Source organism: Mustela lutreola, chromosome 5 (genome assembly GCF_030435805.1).
Source record: "Mustela lutreola isolate mMusLut2 chromosome 5, mMusLut2.pri, whole genome shotgun sequence".
Classification (NCBI taxonomy): domain Eukaryota; kingdom Metazoa; phylum Chordata; class Mammalia; order Carnivora; family Mustelidae; genus Mustela; species Mustela lutreola.
This window is the reverse complement of record NC_081294.1, coordinates 38,693,525-38,719,536: the sequence shown is the minus strand read 5'-3', so window position 1 is coordinate 38,719,536 and position 26,012 is coordinate 38,693,525. Positions and strand designations below refer to the sequence as shown.

At 40.1% G+C, this 26,012-nt stretch overlaps 1 protein-coding gene across 1 annotated transcript in view; it reads right to left on the bottom strand.

The window, feature by feature from the left end:
• The window catches only part of ITGA2 (integrin subunit alpha 2), a 107,766-nt gene that overhangs the window by 76,354 nt on the left and 5,400 nt on the right, over positions 1-26,012 (bottom strand). Inside the window, exon 2 of the mRNA XM_059173950.1 lies at positions 4,853-4,970. Coding sequence (XP_059029933.1) covers positions 4,853-4,970 — 118 coding nt within the window. The remainder of the gene's footprint in view (positions 1-4,852; positions 4,971-26,012) is intronic.

Here is a 26,012-nt window from a genome sequence, read left to right as displayed (position 1 = left end):
GTGACACAGAAGGGGGAGCAGACCACAGCTTTACTTACAGGCAGAGGGGTGTTCTGTTGCACTGCTTGGGAGGTAATCTTGCATTTAAAATTATGGAGCTTGTTTGAGACTGTTAAAAAAACACTAGCATTCTTAAAGCCAATCCGCATTATTTCTCGAGTAAAAGTCCACAGTGTAATAAAAGTTTAGTAAATAAAACAAGCAAAAGCATCAAGATCATTTTGTGAAAATCTTGTCTATCCCAATGTAAACCACACCTTGTTTCTAAAAAACAAGGGACATATGGCACAGCTGAAGTTGTACTTGGAAAATAAGGAGCGTGGTTTAAGAAAACTCAGGTAGAGGGGCGCCTGGGTGGCTCAGTGGGTTGGGCCTCTGCCTTTGGCTCAGGTCATGATCTCAGGGTCCTGGGATTGAGTCCCGCATTGGGCTCTCTGCTCGGCGGGGAGCCTGCCTCCCCCCGCCCCGCCACCTGCCTCTCTGCCTACTTGTGATCTCTTTCTCTCTGTCAAATAAATTAAATCTTTAAAAAAAGAAAACTCAGGTAGAGCCACAGGCGAGATGTTAGAAGGGAGGAAAGGGCTGAGAGAGAGAGAGTTGGGGCTCAACAATGCAGTCTGTACAGAAAGTCAAAGAGAGCAGCGGAAAAGCTATCCAAAACAGCAGCTTCAGGACAAGCAGTAAGAGAGTAAGAAAATAAAAGGGTGTGTATGTGTGTATGTGTGAGTGTGTTATTTAAGTCCAAGAGAAAAAGACTCACAGTTATTAAAGGAATTCACAGTAATCCCGCTTTCTGTGCCCAAAGTTAACTTGATTAGTATCAGGAGGAAAGTTAATGTTTAAACAGCCCTTCCCACATCTGCTACTTCCATAATGTCTGTGCAGTTGTCATAAATTAGGAGTGGAGAAGGGCACGGTGCCAATCGTCAAAACAAATAGGCAATTCTGGATTCCAAGTTTCATATTATTTTCCTTGAGCCTGAGAGCTGTGAGGGCTGCCTGTCCTCGCTGTGGCCCACCCCAGCCCTGCAGTGGGACACGCCATCGCTGGATCCTGCCACAGCCCTGTCCTCCGAGGCAAGGCACCTTGGCAGGGCCAGGCTGACAAGAGAGGGACCAGGAGGAAATCTTGTCCCTCGAGTGTCCCACGCTTTGGGAGGAGAGAATGAGCTCCTAACAGGAAGATAATACAGTTATGACCCTGAAAGAACAGCAACACTAGTCACCACGTGGGGTTGGCTTTTACTCTATCTCTGGGATTTCTTCTCATGGCTGCCGGCTCTGCCTATCCATCTTCCGCTTTGACACTACTCCACACTCCTTAAAAGGTCAGTCGATGTTTTCTATTTTGCACCTCACACAGGGTCCAGCCTGTAGGGGATCATGTCCACGACGCAGCCTCTTCTGCTTCTTTGCTTTCAGAAAGCCAGCACAGTGAAAGGACAGACTGGAATGCCACGCCTGCTTTGGCTATCTTTCCTCGCAGCTCTGCACTGCCACAGGACTCAGCCTCTCGGGGAACACACGTACTCTCCCTTCTCCTCAGCTTGTGTGCTGGGGTGTGCTCTTATAAACAGGCTTGAGGGAAGTAAGGCTAACATTATACCTTACCAGAATGCTCTACACTGGAGTTAAAAGCACCAGCCCAGCCAATAATAGAGTGGTGCCTTGTTCCCCACAAGTCACTGTCCTGTGTTTATACATCTTTCTGGAATGTCATGAGAAGGACATGGTAGGACTTAGGAATGTCTACTTTCCTTGATCTGGACATAACCTGATCAGCACCAGAATCTCATCATCAAGTTGCCGATACACTCATCTTTAAAGAATGCTTTGCATCTTCCGAGAGAATCATGGAGACAGAAAGGATGTATGGCTGCCTCTCCCATTCCCAGGACTCTGCCTGCTAGATTCCTGTCAACATTTTGTCCCTGTTGGTCTTACTCAACTTCAACCTGCAGCGTGGCCAGTAGTTGAGCTGCCTTCCAATCCTGGGTAGGCTTGCTGTCTCTGACAGCATCTCCTCCTGATGGTGGCTCTTTCTCTCAGAATGACCTTTCCTCAGAAAGAACAACCTTTACCTTGTCACTTGAAAAGAACAACCTCAAGCTTGATGGCAGATTGTCCTCAGCAAGGTCACACTTAGGAAGCAGGCCATCAGAGTCCTTCCAAAGGTCTTGTTCAGGTCACACTTAAGTCAACTACTATAATTCACTTTGTAGAGTACCTGAGGTGATTCATTTGGAAATAGGACTTTCATTCACTCATTCAGTAAATAATCACTGATCCCCTACTTGGTGCCACATAGCACTCTGTTTCTGAGTACACACCACTGGAAAAAAATAATGTGCCTCTATTCAGAGACAGGGCATAAGACAGACAATGAGCATATAAACAAATGAAGGTGACTTTAGATGCTAAGAACTATTATGCAGAAAATAAATCTACACGGAAGGTAGGAGAGTGGCTGGGAGGTGTGTTGTGATCTCATTTTGGCAGACATGAATGCTCTGGAAGGTTTCTATGAAGAGGAGACACGTGAGCTGAGACTGAAAAATGGGAACCTAGCAGCCAAGTGAAGATCCTGGGAAGATTGCTCCTTATAGGAGAAAAGCAGGTGCAGAAGCTTTGACGTAGTAATGAGCTTCGTATGTTCAAGGGACAGACAGAAGACACAATTCATGGAGCACAGGGGCGAGGGGATAAATCATGAGATGGGTCAGGCAGACTGATATCAGATCACAGAAGACCCTTTGTGGAATTTTAATGTATTCTAATAGCAGTAGGAAGCCACAGAGGGTTTTCGTCTAGGCAGTGACATTATTTGAATCATGTATTTAAGAGTTCACAAGATTGGGGGCGCCTGGGTGGCTCAGTGGGTTTAAAGCCTCCTGCTCGGGTCATGATCCTGGGGTCCTGGGATCGCGTCCTGTGTCAGGCTCTCTGCTCTGCAGGAAGCCTGCTTCCTCCTCTCTCTCTGCCTGTTTCTCTGCCTACTTGTGATCTCTGTCTGTCAAATAAATAAATAAAATCTTAAAAAAAAAAAAAGGGTTCACAAGATTGCCCTGAGGGGTAAGAAGGGAAACAGGAGATGGACTGAGAAGTGGCTGTAGCAGTACCCCCAAGGGCTCATGCTGGCTTTGAGCAGGGGCTGCAGGGAAGACAGGGGAAACCCAGTGACTGTTATCACATGTATTTTGGTGGTGGTGCCAACAGGACTGGCAAGTGGATGAGATATGGGGGAGGTGACAGAAAGAGAGGAGTTGAGAACTTTTGGTCTCATTAGCTAGTGCAGAAAATCAGATATTTGTTTAAGTTTGATATGTTAACCTTTTATGTCTAGTAGGCATTAACATAGTGATGGTTCTTATGGGTATCTACAGTTCAGGAAAGAATTGGGGCTGGACATATAAAATTGTGGGTCATCTGCTAGATTCCAAGGTCAAACTATACCAACCATAACATCCTTCTAGCTTTCTGACTACAGTTTATGGTTATCAAAGCCTAATAAGATAATAGTTAGAGAGGTCCTCTCACATCCCAAATGATGTCAATAATTGCTACTCTTTGGGTTTTCAACCAGATTTTATCCTTCCAGATGACTGGCAAACTCCAGCATCCCTTACTTTCCAAGTCTCCTCATTTTAGTTAATGCTTCTCTCCTGCCTATTCATCTCCTCCCTTTAAGACCCGCCTCATGATTCACCTCTTTCAAGATGCCTTCTTAGACCCTTAGACGTACCTCTCGAGTGATAATTTCATTTTGTTTCTTTATCACACGGATAGGCCTCCTCCAAAATGTGAATAATTTGGATTTTAAATGTGTCTATGAAATTAACTCTTTGAGCATCAAACATAAGGTCTCACAGAAAAAAAGAGAATTAATTATAGCTCTTACTTGATAAGCCAACAATAGCTCATTCAATCTTTGGAAGGAGCTCTGAAGGATCCGATTGGAAGCTCCAGAGTGAGTCTGGAACCTTCTGTGGCAATGGGGAGTTAAGTTTCCAATGGCAGGACTCCTGTGACCAGTGCACATCAACACTAACAAGAGAGGAGCTACAGTTTTACCTAAAGACAACTTTCCGAATCATCTGAACTCCCTTGCATTGATTTTCATTATTTTTGTGGGAAACCTAAACCAGCAATGGGAGTATATATTTCCATATCCGGGTGGGTAGTATATATAAATGTAACCATGGTTTAAATGTAACCATTAGACGGCATGAAAAAACTGGGGGCACTTTCATGCAAAAGCAGAGGATGCAAAGGCACTAGGGAAAGGTAACTAAATTCTGCTCAAATGCTTGCGAGTGTCTTATGGGAGGGATGGTTGACTTAGAATAAAGCCAGTGGATAAAGACTTGCTGAAGGAAAAAATTTAGGGAAAAATTCTATCATCTAGAACTGGCCAATAGCCAGCATGATCTAGCTGACCATTTACAAAGCTCAATGGTGGATACAGTTTACAGAATAAGAAATGAAGACCACTGTATGTATGTATGTATGTATATCCATCTGATCCACCCACCTACCTATCCCTTTCTTCCTCCTTCTCTTCCTCTTTCCCTCCCTCCCTGACCATTAATTAAATGGTCAAAACTGCTACTGTGAATTGACTATGGAATATTTCGGGAAAATTTTCTATCTAGGTTTTTAAAAAGTGCCATTATACCGTCTCATTAATTATCAACCTGAAAGTTACCGACTCTCAAGGACAGATCCTTCATTTAAGGGCGTTTGAGGGATATCCATTAATAATACATTCATGTACCAACTTGAACAAGCTATTAGAGTTAAATATTAAATTTATTTAGTATTTTTATTGAAATCATAAAAAGAATATTCTTACCAGTTGCCATCTGGATTTACAAACTGCTGCACTGCATAGCCAAACTGTTCGCTTGAAGGACCGGAAAATACCTTTGCTCCTAGGAGACCAACATTGTACGCCATACAATTCAAAATGCCTATTAAGAAAAATGAAAACATGGTCCATATTTACAATTTGTGAATAAGTTTTGTACTATAATTCTCAAAGGCCACTTAAAAGACTTGTTTTATATAATCATTATTCTCCTTTTTAGCCTTTGCCAAGAAATAATAGCTACTGATTTTTAAGTACTTATTTGCAGCTCAGGTACCAGGGTAAATACTTTATATGCATAATTCATTACCTCGTTCATCCTCATAGCATCTCTAGGAGATGATTGTTAACATTGTATTTGTTTTGCAGATATTTCTCAGGTTCCTGGAGATAAGTTTGTCTCGTAGGTGGGAAGTAATAAGGGTAAGGGCAGGATTTGAACACATGGCTAGCTGAGTCACTAGCTTGGATTCTTTTTCTTTTTTTAAAAAGATTTTATTCATTTATCTGACAGAAATCACAAGTAGGCAGAGAGAGAGGAAGGGAAGCAGGCTCCCCGCTGAGCAGAGAGCCCAATGTGGGGCTCCATCCCAGGACTCTGGGATCATGACCTGAGCTTTAACCCATTGAGCCACCCACGTGCCCCAATAGCTTGGATTCTTAAGCCACAGATTATCTCTAGGAACTCAATCCTGTTTGCCCTTCTTAACACAGCAAGACTCCAAGCTGCCCAAAGGCAGAAGATAAAGGCTGTCAACTTCTCCCGCTAACTTCCTCTGAAGATTTTAACACGGACTCTCTATGAAGTATCTGTTGGAAAGCACGAGTAACTAGATCAAAGGAGGAAGAAAAATCACAGCTCCTTGAAAACTCTATCATTTTCCTTCAGAAGAGATCACTTTTGAGGATGAAAATCTAGGGGATGGTGTCCCATCACTTTTATTCCACTGAGAACTGTCAAAAGTGGTTTTGGTTTTTGATGCTTCTTTCTGAATGCTCAAGAAATGAAAATCATTTTCAAAAACAACAAAGACTTTGATAAGATAAGGCCCTAATAGACTTATTTGAAAAATCTTATTTGTGTTGGAAAGGGAATAAGGCAAAGAGTAAGGCTGATGGCTGTCAGTCCTTCATTCTGGAGAAAGAAACCTGTGTGGCTATAAGTGCCATCTGTGGGGACGGGCATACACTTGATGCTGAGATCAGTGTTTATTTTTACAGAGACTTAAGACAGAGTGGGTTCTTTTTTTTTTTTTTTTTTTTTAACATTTTATTTACTTACTTGAGAGAGAGTGAGAGAGAGTGCATGAGATGGGAGAGGGTCAGAGGGAGAAGCGGACCCCCGCTGAGCATGGAGCCCGATGCGGGACTTGATACCCGGACTCGGGATCATGACCTGAGCCAAGGCAGTGAGTTAACTAACTGAGCCATCCAGGTGCCCCTAGAGTGGGTTCTTTAAAACTGACATCCAAGTTCTATTAATACATGTTTTCATGTTTTCATTCTGGGCAGCAATTCGTAAATCTATTGTTTCATGCACAGAAAGGCTGGGTGAGAAGGGCCTGTTCCTCCATGGGGCCTGCGTACATCTCGGAGCTGATTCCACGCAGTGCACTAAAGGAATTATGAAGTCAGTGATAAAGTTTTGGGGACTAAAAGTAGATAACGTGCTTCTCTACGTGCCAAAGTCCTTCCGCCACGATCTGTTCATTCAAGACAGCTCAGCTCATTATTTCTTAGAAATGTGGTCAGACAGGAAGAGAAGGACAAACAGTAATTTTGAAATACTCTGTGGCAAAATCTACATAGCTTTACATTTGCAAATTTTCTTCTTAACATTATTTTTCACATGTACCATTTCTCTTTCCTATTTTTCAGGAAATAAAATGCAGAAGAAAGTAACATAGCAAATTAATCATGGAATCAGAACTGACACTCAGAATACTGGTGTTTTCAACCAACAGTTTAACTTCAATGCCATTTAATTATGTTACCAATTATCTAACATACTAGTAAAAGCTTAGGGAGCTGATGTCAAATGCTCCTACTTTTCTAATATCTAATGCTGGAAAGGCCACATAGGACTGTAATGACATCATTTAATTAATTATACCTATTAATTAGACCTCAGCAGATCATGTACTGACACAAAATCAAGTTGGAATTCATTTTACCATCTCCCAATTATATTTCAATTTATATATATTATATACAAATATGTATTTATATATTATATTAATGTATAAATATATATACATATATAATATGTTTGTGTGTATATACATTTTTAAATAAAAATAATAAAATAAATAATTATCTTATTAAATAATTAAATATTTTATTAAATAATAATTTATAATAATAAATATATACAAATATAAATAAATAATAATAAATATATTATAATAGGTAAATAATATTTACAATTGTTAATTTTTAAATTTTTATTTGGTTTCGACTTTTTAAATTTTCAGGTCGAACATTTTATATTGCACTTATTTGTCAAAATAGAATCTCACATGTATATATAAAAATGTGTGTACATATATGTACATGTATATATGTAAATACATATATACAAATACACATATACCACATCTTCTTTATCCATTCTTCTCTTGAAGGACACATGAGTTGCTTTCATATCTTGGCTATTGTAAATAATACTGCAATAAACACTAGGGTACATGTATCTTTTCCAATTTGTGTTTCTGTATTCCTTGGGTAAATACCAGTAGTGGAATTACTGGTAATTCCACTTTATTGAATGGAATGGAATGGAATGGTAACTCTATTTTTAATTTTTTGAGGAATCTCCATACTGTTTTCCACAGTGGCTGCACAAAATTACATTCCCACAACAGTACATGAGGGTTCCTTTTTCTCCACATCCTAGCCAACCCTTGTTGTTTCTAGTGTTTTTTATTTTAGCCATTCTGACAGGTGTGAGGTGGTACCTCACTGTGGTTTTGATTTGCCTTTACTTGATGATGAGTGATGTTGGGCATCTTTTCATGTTTGTTGGCCATCTGTATGTCATCTTTGGAGAAATGCATGTTCATGTCTTCTGTCCATTTTTAATTGGTATGTGTGTGTGTGTGTGTGTGTGTGTGTGTGTGTGTGTGGACATTGGATATATCACTTCCAAATATCTTCTTCTATTCAGTGGGCTGTCTTTGTTGTTGTTGTTTTTGATGGTTTCTTTCATTGTGCAGAAACATTTTATTTTGGTGTAGTCCCAACAGTTTAATTTTGCCTTTTATTTCCTTTCCCAGATGAAACATATCTGGGATGTGATGTCAAACAAATTATTGCCTATTTTTCTTCTAGGAATTTTACTGTTTCAGGTTTCATATTTAGGACTTTAATCCACCTGAAGTTTATTTTTCTGTACTGTGTAAGAAAACGGTCCAGTTTCCTTCTTGTACATGTACTGTGTAGTTTTTCCAACATTATCTGTTGAAGAGATTGTCTTTTTCCTATTATATGTTCTTGCCTCCTTTGTCATAGAAATATCCCAATGTCTATCAGTATACTGAGACAATTTTCTTACCATGGTTTCAAAGATCATTCATGATGTGACCTTGTGTATCTGGTGACTTCACTTTCACCACCCTCCTTCCTCACTATGTTTCAGCCACGCTGGCTTTCCTTCTGTTCTTCGAGCACAAGTAGCTCATTCTGCTTATGGCCTTTGCAGCTCCTTGACCCACTGCCTACAACATTTTCTTCCCAGCTCAGCATCCATGTCTTGGCATCCATTCATTATTTAGGTCTCTACTATCCTCACAGAGACTTCCCCCGATTCCTCTATCTAGCAGCAACACTCTACTCCATCAATACACCACAATACAGCACTAATTATCTGAAATTATCTTATGTATCTGCATTATTTCGTGTCTGTTTCTGCCTACTAAGACCTAAACTCCTTGCGAGCTCAGATTTTATTCCTTTTATTCACTCTTATTTTCTTAGCATCTAGTATAGTTCATTTGTTGAATGAAATGAATTTTTAATTAACATATGTTCTTCAAAGATAATCTGGAATATAGAGAATTTAGGGGAAGAAAGATCACTCATACTCATGTTATTTTAATGCAAGTGCAGTGAATTTAGATATATTTCCCTCCAATATTTTTTCCTCTTATTTAAACCATAAACTTTTATCATACTAATTGAGTATTCATGCCCACCCACCTATCTCAGAATCATTCTGACTCATTCGATCCTCCATGAAACCATGAGAAAAAGCAAAATGTAGCTATTATTACCAGTGTGTATCTAAGGACATTAGATACCATTCTTGTTGTTCAGTGTCACACAATTGGTGGCTAAGCTCTGAGTCTGGGTCTGGCTCATTTCCTCAACCTTACTGTCCAAAGCTTCCTTCATAAATGGTCTGTTCGTTTCCTCACAAAATACGTCATTTTCCCTTGTCATTCCTCATTCCATGGATCCTAAATACCTTCTTGCCTGCTATAATTCAATCCTCCTGTCAAGACCACGCCTCTTTTGATAACCTGGATAATCTCAGTTCACGACACTTATTTCTCTTCAAATATATATTTACAACTCACTACGTCATCATTTCACACTTAGCCTATGATAGCCAAATCATTTATGTTAAGTTTATATATATATATATATATATATATATATATATATATATATTTTTTTTTTTTTAAGATTTTATTCATTCACTGAGAGGGAGGGAGACAGAGGGAGCACAAGCAGGGGAAAAGGCAGAGGGAGAGGGAGACACAGACTCCTCACTGAGCTGGGAATCCGACATAGGGCTCTATCCCAGGCCCTGGAGATCATGACCTGAGCTGAAGGCAGATGCTTCACCATCTGAGCCACCCAGGTGCCCCTAGCTTATGTAAATTTAATGTAAGTATTCTATCTAATTCACTGTCTATTCTTCTTTACAGTCCCATTGTGTATGAAAATACCTTTCTATATCTGTTCTTATAACTTAACTGGATAGTAAGGATAATAACGGCCATTTTCGGTTCATTGTGTTCCCTTCCACCAGACCCCTATGTCTGTACCCACTAATAAATGGCTCATTGGAAACATATTCATCTAGATTTTTTGTGCCAGACATTTTCTAGTTCCTGGGGATATAGCAATGAATAAAACAGACAAGACCCCTGCTGTCTTCGAGCTTCTTTCTGGTAATTTGAATAAAAAACAAGTAATTATTCATAATGGGATGAGTATTAAATTTCAGAGAACTACATTCTATCTAAGTTTGAAGGCTTCAAGGGAGAGGTGGCGATAATCTGGACCTTGGAGGATGAGCTGAAATTCACGACATAAAGAGGAAGGCAGAGGTCATTCCAGGCGTAAGGAACATCCTGCTCGGCAGTGCAGAGATGTGAAAGAGAAGAGTATGGGATAAAAAAAAAAAAAAAAAAAAAAAAAAAAAAAAAAAAAAAAAAAAAAAAATTGGCACCAAAAGTCATAGGTTGTTTCCTTAGACATTTCCAGTTCTATGTTAGATACAGTGAGTTTCAAGGTGACTTGAGCTTTGCCCTGCCAGGGACATATCATTACCCAAAGTGCAAATCTTCCCTCCTTGTCCTTGTGTGAATGCCTATGAATGCAATAATAGTGCAGCAAACTCAAAGTATTTATCAAAGGTGACTTCGTTGTGCCTTTATCAACAGTACTGAAGTCCCAGTATTCCAGCGAATCTCACTAAAACTTACTGCAAATATAAACACTATATCCCTTGAAAATCTAACTTATTTCCTCTATGTTCACAGTCCTCGTTGATTATAACCTGGCTTATTGCCATGTTAACATTCATAGGCAAACCAAATAGAGAAGCACACCTTGACTACTGTAGAATTCATTTTTCTTCTATTCATTTAAAAAAATTTTAAAGAACTACCTGCCCTGAGAATTCCTGCCCATCTCTGAAATAAGTGTTTGGGGAGCCTTAGTAATTTGAGAACTAGTTTCATAAAACATGAAATTCATTCTCCCACTTCATTCTGGAACCCAATTTTAAGTTATAAGATAATTAAAAAGAGAAATACATGTTTGAGGATTAGATCAGTTAACCCAGTTTTGTTCTCAAAATGCAGTGAAGCTTAGATAAGAAAAAACATCTTTTGAAAACCAGAGCAGAAATAAATGTATAAAGCAAAATAGGCCATTCTATATTCAACAACAAAAGTTTGGCAGAGGAAGTTTATTGACTTCCAAAATATCATTGTAAGAAATTAATGGCACATATTTGTAGTAAGAGACGGCAGAAGGAGGGTCTAACTTGTGCAGTCGGTGCAAAATTTGAACATGTCTACATATATTGAAGGGCTGGTGGGGCAGGCTTTCCATGGAAGGCTTCATTTGAAAAAAGGTGCAGGGAAATATAAGGGAAGAAATTCATGAGGAGAAGAGACTCAAGGCCAAAAGCAAAAGGTAGATTAGGGAAGAGTGTGGTGCTTTTAACTGGGTACTCAGGTTGCACTCTTGCCTGTTCCTGCAGATGTATGCTGGCATTTTACAGGAGACATATCTCTGTTAACTAGTAAACAAAAACAAACTCTTCCAGTGATAAAATAAATAAGTCCTGGAGATGTTATGTACAGCATGGTGAGTACAGTTAAAAAGACTGTATTGCATATTTGACAGCTACTAAGAAGGTAAATCTTGAAAATTCTTATCATAAGAAAAAACTCTGTAATTATCTGTGGTGATGGATATGAACTAGACTTATTGTGGAGATCATTTCACAATACATATATACAGAACCATATGTTGTACACCTCAAAGTAATATATATGTCAATTCATCTCAATAAAAGATAAAATCTAAATTAATCACATACAGATAGATATAGATCTATAAATTTGTCCTCATCAGAGGCTGCAGAGGGTCGGCAAGAGCAGGGGCAGCGAGCCAGGCACTGCAGGGACAGCAGGAAGGTCTAGAAGTCACCAAGCCACAGGGGAACACTCTTAAGGGACAGCAATGATAAGAGTCCTAAATTAGGGACAGGTGAGACTCCAAGTGTGGGTCTGTCCTGGGGCAAAATTTCTCTCCATCTGTGGGTCTATAAGCCTTGAAAACAAGTTGTCTGCTTCTAAAATATAGTGGTGTGACAGGTATGTGACAGACATTTCCATTTCAAAAGGGAGAAATGAGAAGGAATGAAGGGTCACAGGTACCAAGAAAGTTTAACCCAGCAGGTCAAATTTCATTAGGTTTCAAGGCCTGAGAATTATACCCTGCTACTCAAGGCTCTGTCGCTTGGGCCCTCAACAGCTCTACTGGCCTCTGCTTCTCCATCCCTTTCAGTCCCAGGTGGCAGCATTTCTGCTGAAACAATATTCCTAAAAGCTTGGAGGTCTCCTGTGTGCATCACAGGGTTCTAATCCATTATACAAGAGAGCTCTCCACAGACCTTTCTTGGCTAACTCCATCTCTATCTCTGGCCTCTGCCAAGATGGTTGAAAGGATCCATGGATCACATGCCTAATCTGTTCTGCAAAACGTTCCAACCACACCCTTGGCCTTTTCTTCAGAGCAACACTTTCTTAACAACAAGTCTCCTAATATTAACTTTTGTTTCTGCAGTCTGGAGAGACTGAGAGTTTCTCATATCATTAAGTATTGTTCTGTTTCGTTGAACAGTTTCTTTCTCAATTTTCTCTCTTTCGTCTTACATTCAGCAAGGAAAAAGTGGGCTGCACCTTCAACATTTTGTGGGAAAACTCCTCAGCCAAGCTTCTGTGTTCACTGCTTGAAAGCTCTGCTTTCCACACAACCTCAGGGCACAATTAGCCCAAATTTTCTGCCATGATATAACAAGGATTACCTTCCCTCCAGTTCCCAATAGCGTGTGCCTCATTTCCTTCTCGAGAACTTCACCAGAAGCAGCTTCAACCTTCATGTTTCTACTAATGGTCTCCACAAGGCAATCTTCAAAGACCCTCTCTCCAAATGAAGTAGTATACACAGATTTTGGGAGCAAGGATGTAGCCATATCTTTTGGGGGGCACTATTCAACATCATAAAATGGGTATGCCAAGAATGTTAAGATCCTGACTGCTGTTTACCTCAGCCATTTCTCGGGGTGATGTTTACAGTGGGCAGCCTTGATGGATGAGGTAAGATCTCCCTCCAGGACCAAGAACAGGCTTGCTGACTTCTTGCTGTAAAACAGCAGGTTCCTATCTTGTAATGCAGCCTAGTGTGTGTGCAGGAGTCCATTTGAAACCCTTTACATAGTCCCCAGGAGACTTCATGGAGAAGCAAAAGGGTTCCTGATATAAACACGCTCGTGTGCATGCTGCTTGTTGTGCGGTTATAAAGTCCTTTGTTTCTGACACAGAAATCTCGTGTCATCTGTCAGCATCAGTGAAACAGTAACACGCTAATGTATTAAATTGTACATAGGACACAATCAAATAGTAGACATCACACAGAGTGGAGAGTAAAAACTCCACAGTCAGAAGTTGGAGACTGAATGACAATGAAAATGGGTAACTCCTGGGAGTTCAGAGAGCTCTTGGGAGAGCATTGTATTTTCCTATACGGTGGAATAGGAATTTGAAGGAGTCTTATCTCAATTTTAAGAAGCAGAGAGACTCTGGTTGACATCTGGGTAATAACCCCCTGCTTCATGGTTCATGTCTACCTTTAAAGAAAAACCCAATTTATGCATGTATCATTTATTTAACAATTACTCTGTGTTCATATTAAAGAAATGTGTGCATCATTTCCATGGTCAGAGATAAATCCATTAATATATTATTAACATTATTAATATATTATTAACATATTTAATTAATATCAATATGCATTATTAACATATTATTAAGTTAATATTATTGTTAATAGATTATTAAGGCTACAGAGGTGTTATGGATAAACTGTATCCCTCCAAATTCCTCTGTTGAAACCCTAAGTCCTAATGGGACTGCATTTAAAGCTATGGCCTTTAAGGAGGTAATTAAGGTAAAAAGAGGCCATAAGGGTAGGACCCTAATCTGATAGGTCTGGTATCCATATAAGAAGAGGAAAAGTACCAGAAAGTTCTCTCCCCATGTGATCACTGAGGTAAGGCCGTGTGAGAACACAGCAAGAAGACAGCAGTCCACAAGAAAGACAGGTCTCACCACAAACCAACCCTGGTGGCCCCTTGGTCTTGGATGATCAATCTCCAAAACTATATATAACAGAAGATAAATTTCTGTTGTTAAAGCCACACAGTCTGTGATATTTTGTTAAGCGTAGCCCTAGCAGATTAAGACAAGGGAAAATCAGGTTATATCAGAAAATTTTAATTTACTATTCTGAGTTTCAAAGATAACTCTGCCAATCCATATATGTGCATATATAAATACAGGAGAGTTATATATAATTCCACTTATGTCATTTAAAGTTCATATTTTTTGTGGAAAAAAGATCCAAGTTTTTTCTTGACAGAGTAACTGCATCAAGTCTTGGGCTGCTGTGACACGTAGTTGGATGATTTTGAGGTTCTTTCACATTTTTTGATCTTACAGGCAATGAACATCTCCAAATTCTCCTTAAATTCATGTATGACTTTGTGCCTCCTGATAACTCAATAGATTCTATTTTATTTTGTTTTTTCATAAAGATGCCATCTGGCAGACTCACGGTCTCCTAGTGGCCAAGAGGATTGGGAATACCCACTCATCAATTCCCTTCTTATTTTCACACTTCATTCCTAAATTCCTTCTGCGTGAAAGGAGAAATTCTCCTTCTCTCTCTCTCATTCTCTCTCTCACAGAATAGCATTTTTGTGCATTTAGCAAGTCAATGCCTGCTAAATAACTTGCTCAGTAACAAGATATGCCTTATATCCTGAGGCAACGTATGGAAGGAACAGGCATAACTGAAGTGAATATTTCCTCTATTAAATCTCTGTTCACAGGCTGCTTCTCTATAAACTTTGGCTCTGGTCTTCCCCTACCATTAACCTGCATACACCCTTCTTCTAACTCCCCTGATACTCGCCATTCGCATCCCTCACTGTGGCGTACTGACGTGAAATGTTACTCCACTGTTCTTCATGTGAGTTCTTCCTGGAGAGCTATGTATGCCATCACTCCCTCCCCTGCTTGTCTGATCTCACATCCTGCCCTATCCCCTTATCCCACTCAACTGGACTCGGGCTCTTCCTTAAATACCCTCTGACCTCCGGCCTTCTGCATTCGGGCCCTCGAGCATGGAATATTCTTTTCCCAGAAAGCATCACCTTCACTCTTGTTGCCCTTCTGTTTGCATCAAACATCGATTCATCAGGGCTGTCTTTCCTCACTACCTGTGGTGGTCAGAGGGCTCCCAGTGAACCCCATCTCTTGTTATTCTTGCCTTTGTGTGACCCTCTCCCCTGTGACTTCAAACCAATAGACCTGAAGATTCAAAACATAGAATCGAAGTCTACAATAGATCACTTCTGTGATTATCTTACACAAGACTGTAATTTGTCTTGCTAGCAGATGCCCTCTCTCTGTTTGTCTTTGAGGAAGCAAGGAGGTCCACAGGGCAAGGAACTCAGGGCAGCCTTCAGTGAGAGCCAGAGAGGAACTAAGGTCCTCTGTCCAACAACCCTAGAGAAAATCAATCCCGCCAACAATCAAAGTGAGCAGAAGTCAGCGGAAGAGCTGGGCATTCAGATGAGGCCCCAGCTCTGGCCCATACCTTGAGTGCAGCCTTAAGAGACACCCTGGCATAGAGGACTCTAGTGTAGCCAGGCCCAAATTCCTGACCCACAAAAATTGTAAGATAATAAGTGTCTATTATTTTAAGTCATTGCCTGTGTGTTAATTTGTTATGTAGTCATAGGTAACTAATACATAAACCCATGTAAGATGACACCTGCCCATTTCCCACCCACTGTCTAGCATTCTCTATCTCCCTTACTCTGCTGTGTTTTGAATAATGCATCACTACCTCACAAGTTATACATCTATCTCTTATCTATCTGCCTCCTTCATTAGAATCTCTACAGGGACATCTAAGTTTTGTTGGAATTGAACCTTCTACAATTTGGGGCAGAGTGACCCTTTAAGGAAAGAAAATTACAAAACTGTGAAATAAAATTCAGGTATTAAATACTTAATTAGGATGAGAAAAGCAATCCTAGCAAATTACATATTTTTAAAAGCTAAAAAATCTGAAAAAACAATATACGTATTATTGATCACCTAATACACTTCTGTAATATCCTTTTCCTACAGTTTTTTGCCTCTGTATCTTTTAATCACCTCTTCACTTGACAATTTATAAAATCATATTTTCTAAAAGGTATTCAATATTTTTTGGCATGGTAAGTTGAATCTTAAGAAATGTTTATTATTTATAGTTAAGGGAAGTTCCTTTCATTTTCATAACTCCTATTTGTAATGTCATGTGAATGTTTAGGACTGTTTTCCAATATCATACATGAGCTATAATATTTTAAGTTCCCTCAAGTTTTCTTTACAGGGATTAATCCAAAAAATCTTTCAGTTGGTGACCATTCTCAACCAGTTTGTTGTTAACATCTTTGTTGAATATGTTAGGGTGCAAAAGAGACAGTGACCTCAACTTTTGCATGTCAGGTTGTGCAAACACTTGGGAAGGGGCCTGAAGAGTGAGGGTCCTTGAAACTTAAGCTTCTCATGTTTTATGGTTAATCTGTTTTTGTCCCAGTTTCTGAGAACTGGTGTGTAATGCGTGGGAGGAAGACACATTGCTGCATTTTGTTGAGGCATACTCTAAGGATACCACGAAAGCCAAGAAAACATTATCAGTTGGTGGATCCTTCAGGAAGTCACACAATCAGGAAGTGGGGTTACTCAGATCCTGACTTTAAACTTTGAACACAGACTTCAAACTCCAAAGTGTAGCTAATCATTACTTAGAATATTTATGACAATGACAAACAGTCATAGGTCACATAAGATCATTTGAACACATACACAACCACAGGAAATCATTTTCAATGGCATTGTCTTCATGCTAAAAGGACGAAAATGCAGAATAATGTAGAAAGCCCTCTCCTGCTCTTAAAAACACACACACACACACACACACACACACACACAGCAAGTAAATTTAGAAATAATAGGCCCTCTAGAAATGACCGTATATTGTATACAGACTTAAGCTCTATGATGATGGCTGACTTATAGCTATAGTGCTTTTAAAACAAAAAAGGTAGTGCAAAATCCAAAAGCATAAGATGACCTTTACAATGGCTTTTGGACTATAGTGGCATAATGTTTTCCTGCCTTCATTAAGAAAAATATGATTTCTCTTTAAATGACTTTGTTTTCAGTGTTTAATTTTATACTCAGTAAGGATCTAGGTGCTACCCTTTTCCTCCAGAGGTGATGTTAAAAATGAAAAGCAGAGCTCCTGAGGGTCTACCCTGAATCTTCCTATTCCCCCAGGGTCTGACACAGCTGCCGTTGGATAGGACTACATAAAGCTTCCTTAAACAGATCTCTTCAATAAATTAATGACGATAAAAATAGATGAAAACCAAGTATATGGATTTTTTATTTTTAAAAAAAAATACTTTATTTATTTATTTGACAGAAGGAGAGACACAGCGAGAGAGGGAACACAGGCAGGGGGAGTGGGAGAGAAAGAAGCAGACTCCCTGCTGAGCCGGGAGCCCAATGTGGGGCTCCATTCCTGGATCCCGGGATCATGACCTGAGCTGAAGGCAGAGGCTTAACGACTGAGCCATCCAGGCGCCCCAAGTATATGGATTTTTAAAAAAATAACATCATATATGCTTTTCTAGTTTGCAAAATACTTTGCTATTCATAATCCCCTTTGGTCTTCCCATTGACCCAGAAAGGTAAGGAACAGCTCTCCTGTGACACGCAAAGTCACCTGGAAAAGTGGTATTTCGTTTATTCCCCAGAGCTAGAATTCTTTCCACAAGGCCATGAACAGTACAGGTGCCTAATACTGGCACACTTTGTTGTATTGTACTTCACTTTACTGAACTTTATTTGTCTTTTTTACCAACTGAAGGACTGCAGCAACCCTGTGTCTGGCAAGTCTATTGGTCACATTTTTTTCCAACAGCATTTGCTCACTTCATGTCTGTGTGTCATATTTTGGTATTTCTTGCCCTATTTCAAACTTTTCCATTATTATTATATTTGTTATGGTGATCTTTGATCAGTGATTATGACTTGCTGAAAGCTCAGAGGATGATGAGGACTTTTTAGCCATAAAGTATTTGAAAATTAAGGCATGTACTGTTGGGGGACATAATGCTTCATACACTTAACAGATGACAGTATAGCCTCAACATAAATTTTTTGTTTAATATTTTATTTATTTGACAGAGAAAAATCACAACTAGGCAGAGAGGCAGGCAGAGAGAGAGGAGGAAGCAGGCTCCCTGCAGAGCAGAGAGTCCGATGCGCGGCTCAATCCCAGGACCCTGGGATCATGACCTGAGCTGAAGGCAGAGGCTTTAACCCACTGAGCCACCCAGGTGCCCCTCAGCATAACTTTTGTACACACTGGGAAACCAGAAATTACTTAACTCACTTTACTGCAATATTTGCTTTATTGTGGTGGTCTAGAACTGAAGTCCCATTATCTCTGAGGTACATCTGTACTTGTTTGTTTAGTGTAACGGTTCTCAGCTGGGAGAATTTTGTTCCTCGGGGGCATTTTGCAATGTCTCGACATATTTTCGGTTGCAGCACTGGGGGTGTGGGGTGGGTATTTACTAGCATTTAGTCAGTGAAGGCCAGTGATGCTCTTCAACATCCTACAGCGAATGCAGAGGACAGCCCCTCCACCCGACCCCACCTGCCCGGCAGGAATTATCTGGCCCTAATGTCAATAATGCCCATCTTGAGCAATTCTGATGTAAACAACGAACTGTCTTGTAAGCACCCTTAAGTTGATTAAATTACTGTGGTGGCTTTAAAAATCTGTCTGGGAATTACTGGACACTCTTCCCATCAAGAGAGTATGTCTCCTCCCTCAGAATCTAGGCAAGACTTTATGACTGCTTTGATGAACAGAGGCAGTTGCATGATTTTTGAGTCTATGTTAGAAACAGCCATGCAGTTTCTACCAGTTTGGGGAGGAGGAAACACACGCCTTTGGATTCCTGAGTCATCCCGCAGGAAGTCAGGCTATCACAGGGTGCCATGATGATCAGGCCCTGTCTTTATGCTAAAAGGCTGAAAATGCAGGAATATTGTGGCCCATAATAGGGCCACACAAAGAGAGCTGCCCACCCTCTGAAAGTAACCACATGGGAAACTTCAGGCTAGAACTGCCCAGTCAAGCTATTCCCAAAGTCCTACTCAAGAAACCATGAGAGATATCAAAGTTTGGTTGTCATTTTAAGCCACTAAGTTTTAGGGTAAGGGCTTACATTGCAAAAGCTAAAAAGAACAATCTCCAGATTCGGTTACTTGAAGTCAAGTGCTCTGGCAGACAGAATGTCCCCTCTCTCCCCCTAAACAGGTCTGACCCGTGGAAGCATAGAAATCTTAACTAGAGGCTAGAGGCCTGCCATACCCCAAGTGAAATGGATTTTAATGAGTCTATGGGAAATAGGTCACCAAAGGGGGTTTGTCAAAGAAATTCTGAAGAGCATTTTGAAATGATGGATAGCACACTGAACATTGGAGTTTTGGGCTTTAGTCATTTCAAAAACTGATTATTATAAAACTGAGGCATTTACTAGATGATCTCTTGATGTTTTTCTAGGACTAAATTCCAGAATATCCTAATCTCCACATATCTTCCTAAAGATAGACAGTTTTAAATTATAACTTTAAAAGTACACCCTAATGAATATAAAGAATGAGGATTTAAAATAAATATGAAGGATCACTTTACATCTACCAAACTACAAAAAGATAGAAAAGAAAAACTACAAAAGGTAAACTAAAACCTCATGTGGGTGAAATCTGCAAATTCACACATTATTGAGGCCTACACTGTTCAATATGCAACAAGAGCTACAAAATACACAGAATCTTTGACCCAGTAATGCCTCTGCTGGAGACTGTCCAAAAGGAAAAAGAAAGAAAAATCTTCTTGCACAATGATATTTATAGACACATTATTTACAGTAGGGGAAAAAGCCCACAGGAAACAACCTAAATATCCAACAACGAAACAATAGTTAGCCATGATATGGCAGGATACATTAAGGCAAATCTGCAGAGACGAAGCCCATATGGAAAAGTTTGCACGAAAGATACCAAGTGAAAAAAAAGTATATCTATATATTTTTTACCATTTTCATATTTATGGTAAGTATATCTATAAAAAGTTACTTTCACACTTATAAATATCAAAAGAGAAATACAAACGCTTTTTCTGTTAAGATGGCTATTTTAGTATGTGCTATTATTTTAGTTATTAGTTATTTAGTTATTATTTTAGTATGTGTATTATTTTTCTATATTAAATATTCTGCTTTAATGTTCTGAAACTATTAATCAAGTTAGTATTTCAAGAGACATATAAGCACCTTAAGTTATCTGAATTCTTGTTTTTTATTAATTATGTAAAGATTTTTATTTATTTATTGGTCAGAGAGAAAGAGAGAGAGCACAAGCACAGGGAGTGACAGGCAGAGGGAGAAGCAGGCTGTTCACTGAGCAAGGAGGCCAACGCGGGACTTGATCGCAGGAGTCCGGGATCATGACCTGAGCTGAAGGCAGACAATCAACTGACTAAGCCACCCAGGAGTCAGCTTCAAGTTTATTTAAAAAAATTTTTTTATCGATCATTTTTTGGAGCACTTACTACATGTGCCAGGGCCTGTGAATACCGTAATAAATAGGATTGAAGATGATTTTAGAGAATGTATTCAGTCGGAGAGAGAGTCCAGCTGAAGCTGAATTATGGGTGCTGCTTTATGAGAACAGAATAGGGATATGGGACAGCACTTTGGGGACAAAAGGATGTCTGCACCAGGCTTGTGCTTTGCTTCATCTTGTTACTTGTTGATAGAGCCTAATTGGACATTTCAAGGCAAAGAAGAGACATTCTAAAAGCTCTTCCAAAGAAGTGAAAAAAAAAAAAAAAAGACTGATGAAAGAAATATTTTAGCCAATTCAGATAAATCTGCACAGAGGTTTGTTTTTGTTTTTGTTTTTGTTTTTCATATTCTAATTGGAAAGAACAATGAAGTTTTCAGCTCAGCCTTCGTTCAGAAGTGGGTTCTCCATGCTACAGGAGCTGACATACATGTCTCCAACTGTCATCACTCAGTCACCAGAATTCAACTGGGCCCCAGTGAAAAGGACATAGGCCCTATCTTCTCAGGGTTTGCAGCTGATGGGGGTGAGAGCTAAGTAAATGGCTTTGTGAAGTAGAAAGTGACAAGGGCAAGGAACATGTGGAGAACACCTAAATTGGATTGGGGTTGAGGAAGTTTCCTGGGGTGCATGAGCCTCAATGAAATTGACACATTAATGACTGCAGAAGATGGACTGCAGGATGGAGAGTATTTCAGGAATAGAGAACATGGACAAAGGTAAGAGTCTGTGGGACTGTACTCTCTCTCATTTTTTTTTTTTAAAGATTTTATTTATTTATTTGACAGAGAGAGAGAGAGAGAGAGAGAGATCAAAGTAGGCAGAGCAGCAGGTGGTGGTGGGGGTGGCCAGAAACAGGCTCCCTGCTGAGCAGAGAGCCCGATGTGGGGCTCGATCCCAGGACCCTGAGATTATGACCTGGGCCGAGGAGGAGGCTTAACCCACTGAGCCACCCAGGAGCCCAAGACTGTACTCTTAATAGGGGTTAAGTTCATATCTCACTTAGACCATAACAAAAAAGTAATGATAAAATGATGCCCAATAATTTTGGGACAAAAATTAAATACTGTAATAATAAAGGGGTTTCTTTGTTACCACGTGTTATGGTCTGAATGCTTGTGTTCCCCTTCCCCACCCCAACTTCCTATATTGAAATCCTAATGTCCCAAGATGATGGTGATAGGGAGTGGGCTTTTGAGAGGTAGGCTTAGGCTTCACCCTCGTGAATGGGATTGATGCCTTATAAAAGAGGCTGCAGAGAGACTCCAGCTCCTTCCACCAGCTATCAACCAGGAGGAGGCCTCTTGCCAGAACGTGACCATGCTGGCACCTCAATCTTGGATTTCCAGCCTCTAGAATCATGAGCAACAAATCTCTGTTGTTTATAAGTCACCCAGTCTGTGGTATTTCATTACAGCAATCCAGATGGACTAAGACACTATGACATTTACATAAATTATTTATTTAATCATCTCTCAATTTTTCAGTAAGGCCCTTTTATTCAGGGTATCTATTACATTTTTTAGGCTGAAAAGTAAATAAAGATCACATATAAGTATCCCAGTTTCCAAGGTTAAGTTATTCTTTTTTTCCCCTGAACAATGTTAATAAGTACATAGAAAAACTAGGTCAATTGTTCTGAAAGATCTATTTACATGCCAGCATTTGGAATATGGCTTTGGAAAGGTTATAAAATCCAAAAGATTCAGTGTCCGTATTCTAACAAGCACCCATGAAGCTATTTGGTTAAGGACCTGAAGGTAACTGGTAAACAATCTGGAATAGAGTTATCTGACTGAGCTGACCAGAAGCCAGCTTGCATTCAGTCTGCATTTTTACACAGTATCCATGGGAATGAGATCAGGCGTGCACAAAGACAAACAAAGGCCACCTTCAAATGAATGAGAGGGAATGACAACTGCCAATGTTCAAGGCATCCATGGGCGCTAGAGCTTTGCTCATGCTTTTCAAAACACAATGAAATCCTCTCTTGCGCTGACAATACAGTGTCCATCACTGCTTTATTTCCATGGCTCTGTTTAAACATTAACCTCATTTTTATACAGAAAGCCTTTCAGTGATCAGGAGTTATGTATGGCTTCTGTAGTAAAAACTGTCTCTAGTCACTTTCAACTACTAAAAGGAAGAACTGTACTTAATCTTTCAGAATGCAGAATAATAACGCGGGAACCTCCACTGATAAAATTGCACAGTTGCCGTGAACTGTTTGGACAACACAACGGACAACTCTTTCAAAGGAAGAACAATATATTTGAAAACTATTAACAGTCCCAGTACCTGAAAACATTAGCAAAATATGCAGTTCAAGTTTATACTGGTTAGTAAACGTAATTTTATATGTACAAGTGTCAGCAGGAACAGACTAGAAAAAAAAATACTTGAATGTAAGCCCTTTGAACTAATTATAACGTTAACAAAATTAAGAAATAGATGTTGATTTCTTTTCTAATTCTTATGATGAAATGAAAATGTTTCAAAGCACTTTGAAAACACCACTGAGTCACACAGAATAAAAGGCTTTAACATTTCACTAATAGAACCTTTCAAAGCCAACTCTAATTCTCTGGGTTCTATGGGACTATGACTTCTGAAAAGATGACTTTGAAAATTTTATTAAACAGGATAGAAATAAAGAACTAAAAGCCTAACTGGAGAAACTTACCTATAGTTCTAAAAAAAAAACTTTGTTTTTTAGGAAATCTGACTAAAGCACAGATATTAATTCTGCAACCAGAATTTGAACCCTGTTATATATGACACACCCCCAAAACAATGCAAAGTTTATTAATTACAGCTATTTTAGCGTGGTAAGTCTGTTCTGAAAGAGAAATATTTACAAAGGCTTCCTCATCAATTTAAGCGGCCACACTGGAGGGTGGGGGGTGCCCACTCCCATGGCGGGGCTATCTCCCTCTGTGCTCCTCAAAGTCATCAACTTTATCTTTGTCTCTTCAGCTCATGTCTTCTCCATTTCAGACCCCAGAACCCACTCTGCCTTCCTTCCTATGGTCATCTGTAGCTTCAAAGCTGTTGTCAGAGCTGCTACTCTGGCAGTCCTATTTTTCTTGTCCCCCACCCCCCACCACGTTCTCTACGAGGACCCCTTTGCCATGGACATCAGCACTCCTCCTGTGCTGCCGTCTCTACCCCATTAGGGACTCCTGCCATACATACAGATACCTCAGTGCAGTTCTCAAAAATCACAAGTAGACCATGTAATAACATAAGTAATAGAGGTAAAAAAAAAATCTCATTACAATAATTTTTATGCATGTTTGTAGGTTTGTTTATACAAGTCTCCCCCATCCTGTCCCTCTGCCACGCCCTCTCCTCTTTTACTACCTAACTTCCGGATTCTGCCTGCATTTCCTCACAGTGACTGACTCCTCAGCCCACTCCACTCCGGCTTCTTCTGCTTTTCACCCCGTGGAGAAGGCCCTCGTCAACGCTGTCCGACATGTTTGACTTCCGTGAAGAAGCTGATCCTACTGACCAACTCTTCCCTCTCAAAATATTTGTGTGGCGCCCTACTTCCTGCCATCTTCTCTCTGCTTACTGCTCCATCTGCTCCTGTCACCCTGGTGTCTCCCTTTCCTCACCTGAATCTCTCAGGTAATCCCTCCTGTGGCGGCCAAAGCTGTCTTCTGGTCTCTGCCTCACTCTTCAATGGCACGTTTTCAATGACTCTAATTGCCTCTGACTCCTAAATCTCTGTCTCCTGTTGTTCTCTCTCCTACTTCTAATCCCGCTCTGTATATAACTATCTACCTACTAGACATGTGCACCTGGATGTCTCAATGCATCAAGGTGAACTGATTATCTTTTTCATCTGAGTTGCCTTTTTTCCTTGCCTCCCCGTCTCAGCAGTAGCAGTCAGTAGCTCATTGAGTTGTCTACAGCCAAAACCTAGGCCTCAGTCTTGTCTTCTCCCTCACTTGCTGCCACCGTAGTAAATCCTTCATCAAATCCTGTCCATTCTCCCTAATGACTTTTCAAATCTGTCTTCTGTGATCTTTCTCTGCTGCTACTGTTTTAGCACCATCATCTCCCGATTGTGTGCGAACCTACAACCAAGACTAGAACCAGTTTTCCTAAGTGCTTTTGGAGCCTTCAGTCTGGCCCCCTCCCTGCCTCCAGAGTGATCTACCTAAGAAGCCAATCTGATATGTCACTCCCCTGCTTAAGACCTTTCAAAACCTTCCTGTTGTCCTCAAAAATCCATGCTTACCACAGTTTACAAGGCCATTTAGGGCCAGGTGCCGACTAACTCTCACCTTCTCAACCTTTCACCCTCTATGAAAACCTTGAACAGTGTGTTCTGGATATAACGACCTTCTCCTTCCCGATGCAAGCATCTAAAACATCTGGTCTAGGAATTAGGAGACTTGGGTCCCATTCCTGGTTATGTTACTCTTTGTCTTATATTATTATCACCAACAGCCATTTTAAAGGGCAAGAACTGGGGTTCTCTGACCTCTGAGATCCTTCACAGTAGATGTGAATTGTAAAGATTCTTTCCTTTCTCCATAAAGGCTTGTCAGGAGGCTTGACACTTAAATGCAGCACAGTGACATTTCTAAACCATCCTCTGAACTCAACCTTAAGTTCTGTACCACCCATTTAGCAATTAATTATATGTAACCAAATGGTATCTATTACATTATAGAAATTTATGTTACATATTTCTGTTACAAGCATAGACAACAAGACAATATGATGAAAACAACATAACCAAGTTTTAAATTATATGGACATTTTTTTAGGCACAACAGGATGGCTCTGAACTTCAATAATTCAGAAACTCAAAGACAGTATCAAGGACCTGCTTTCTGTCTTTCCCCTGGGCCAGTACTGGCTTTACCCTCAAGCTAGCCAATGTCATGGCTGTCAGATGGCTGCAGCTGTCCCAAACTTCACTAGACCTGACAGTATGTTTCTTAACCAGTGTCTCTCCTAAGAATGAAAAATTCTTTCCCAAATGTCTCCAAGTGTATCTGCCTCCTTATCTCATTGCAGTCACATGGCCATGTCTAAAGCAGACACTGGAGAGAAGCATGAGACCCAGGAATGGGCCAGTGCAATCCCCCTTGAAGTCCCCCGCTCTCCTAGCTGCACTGGGTAGGAGACAGTCTCGTAACCGCACTTCTGTCAGGAGGAAGGATGGCAGGGCCTGAAATGGGTTAGGTCCCTCTCAGGGGCTGAGACAGTGTCCTTCCCTCAGGTTTGGACTTGTTTCCAAATAGACCGTAAACTCTCTGGACCACGTTTCAAGTTTCCTCTGGCTGGTCCGAGCACACTGCCTCCCATGAAACAGTCACGCATAAAAATATGTT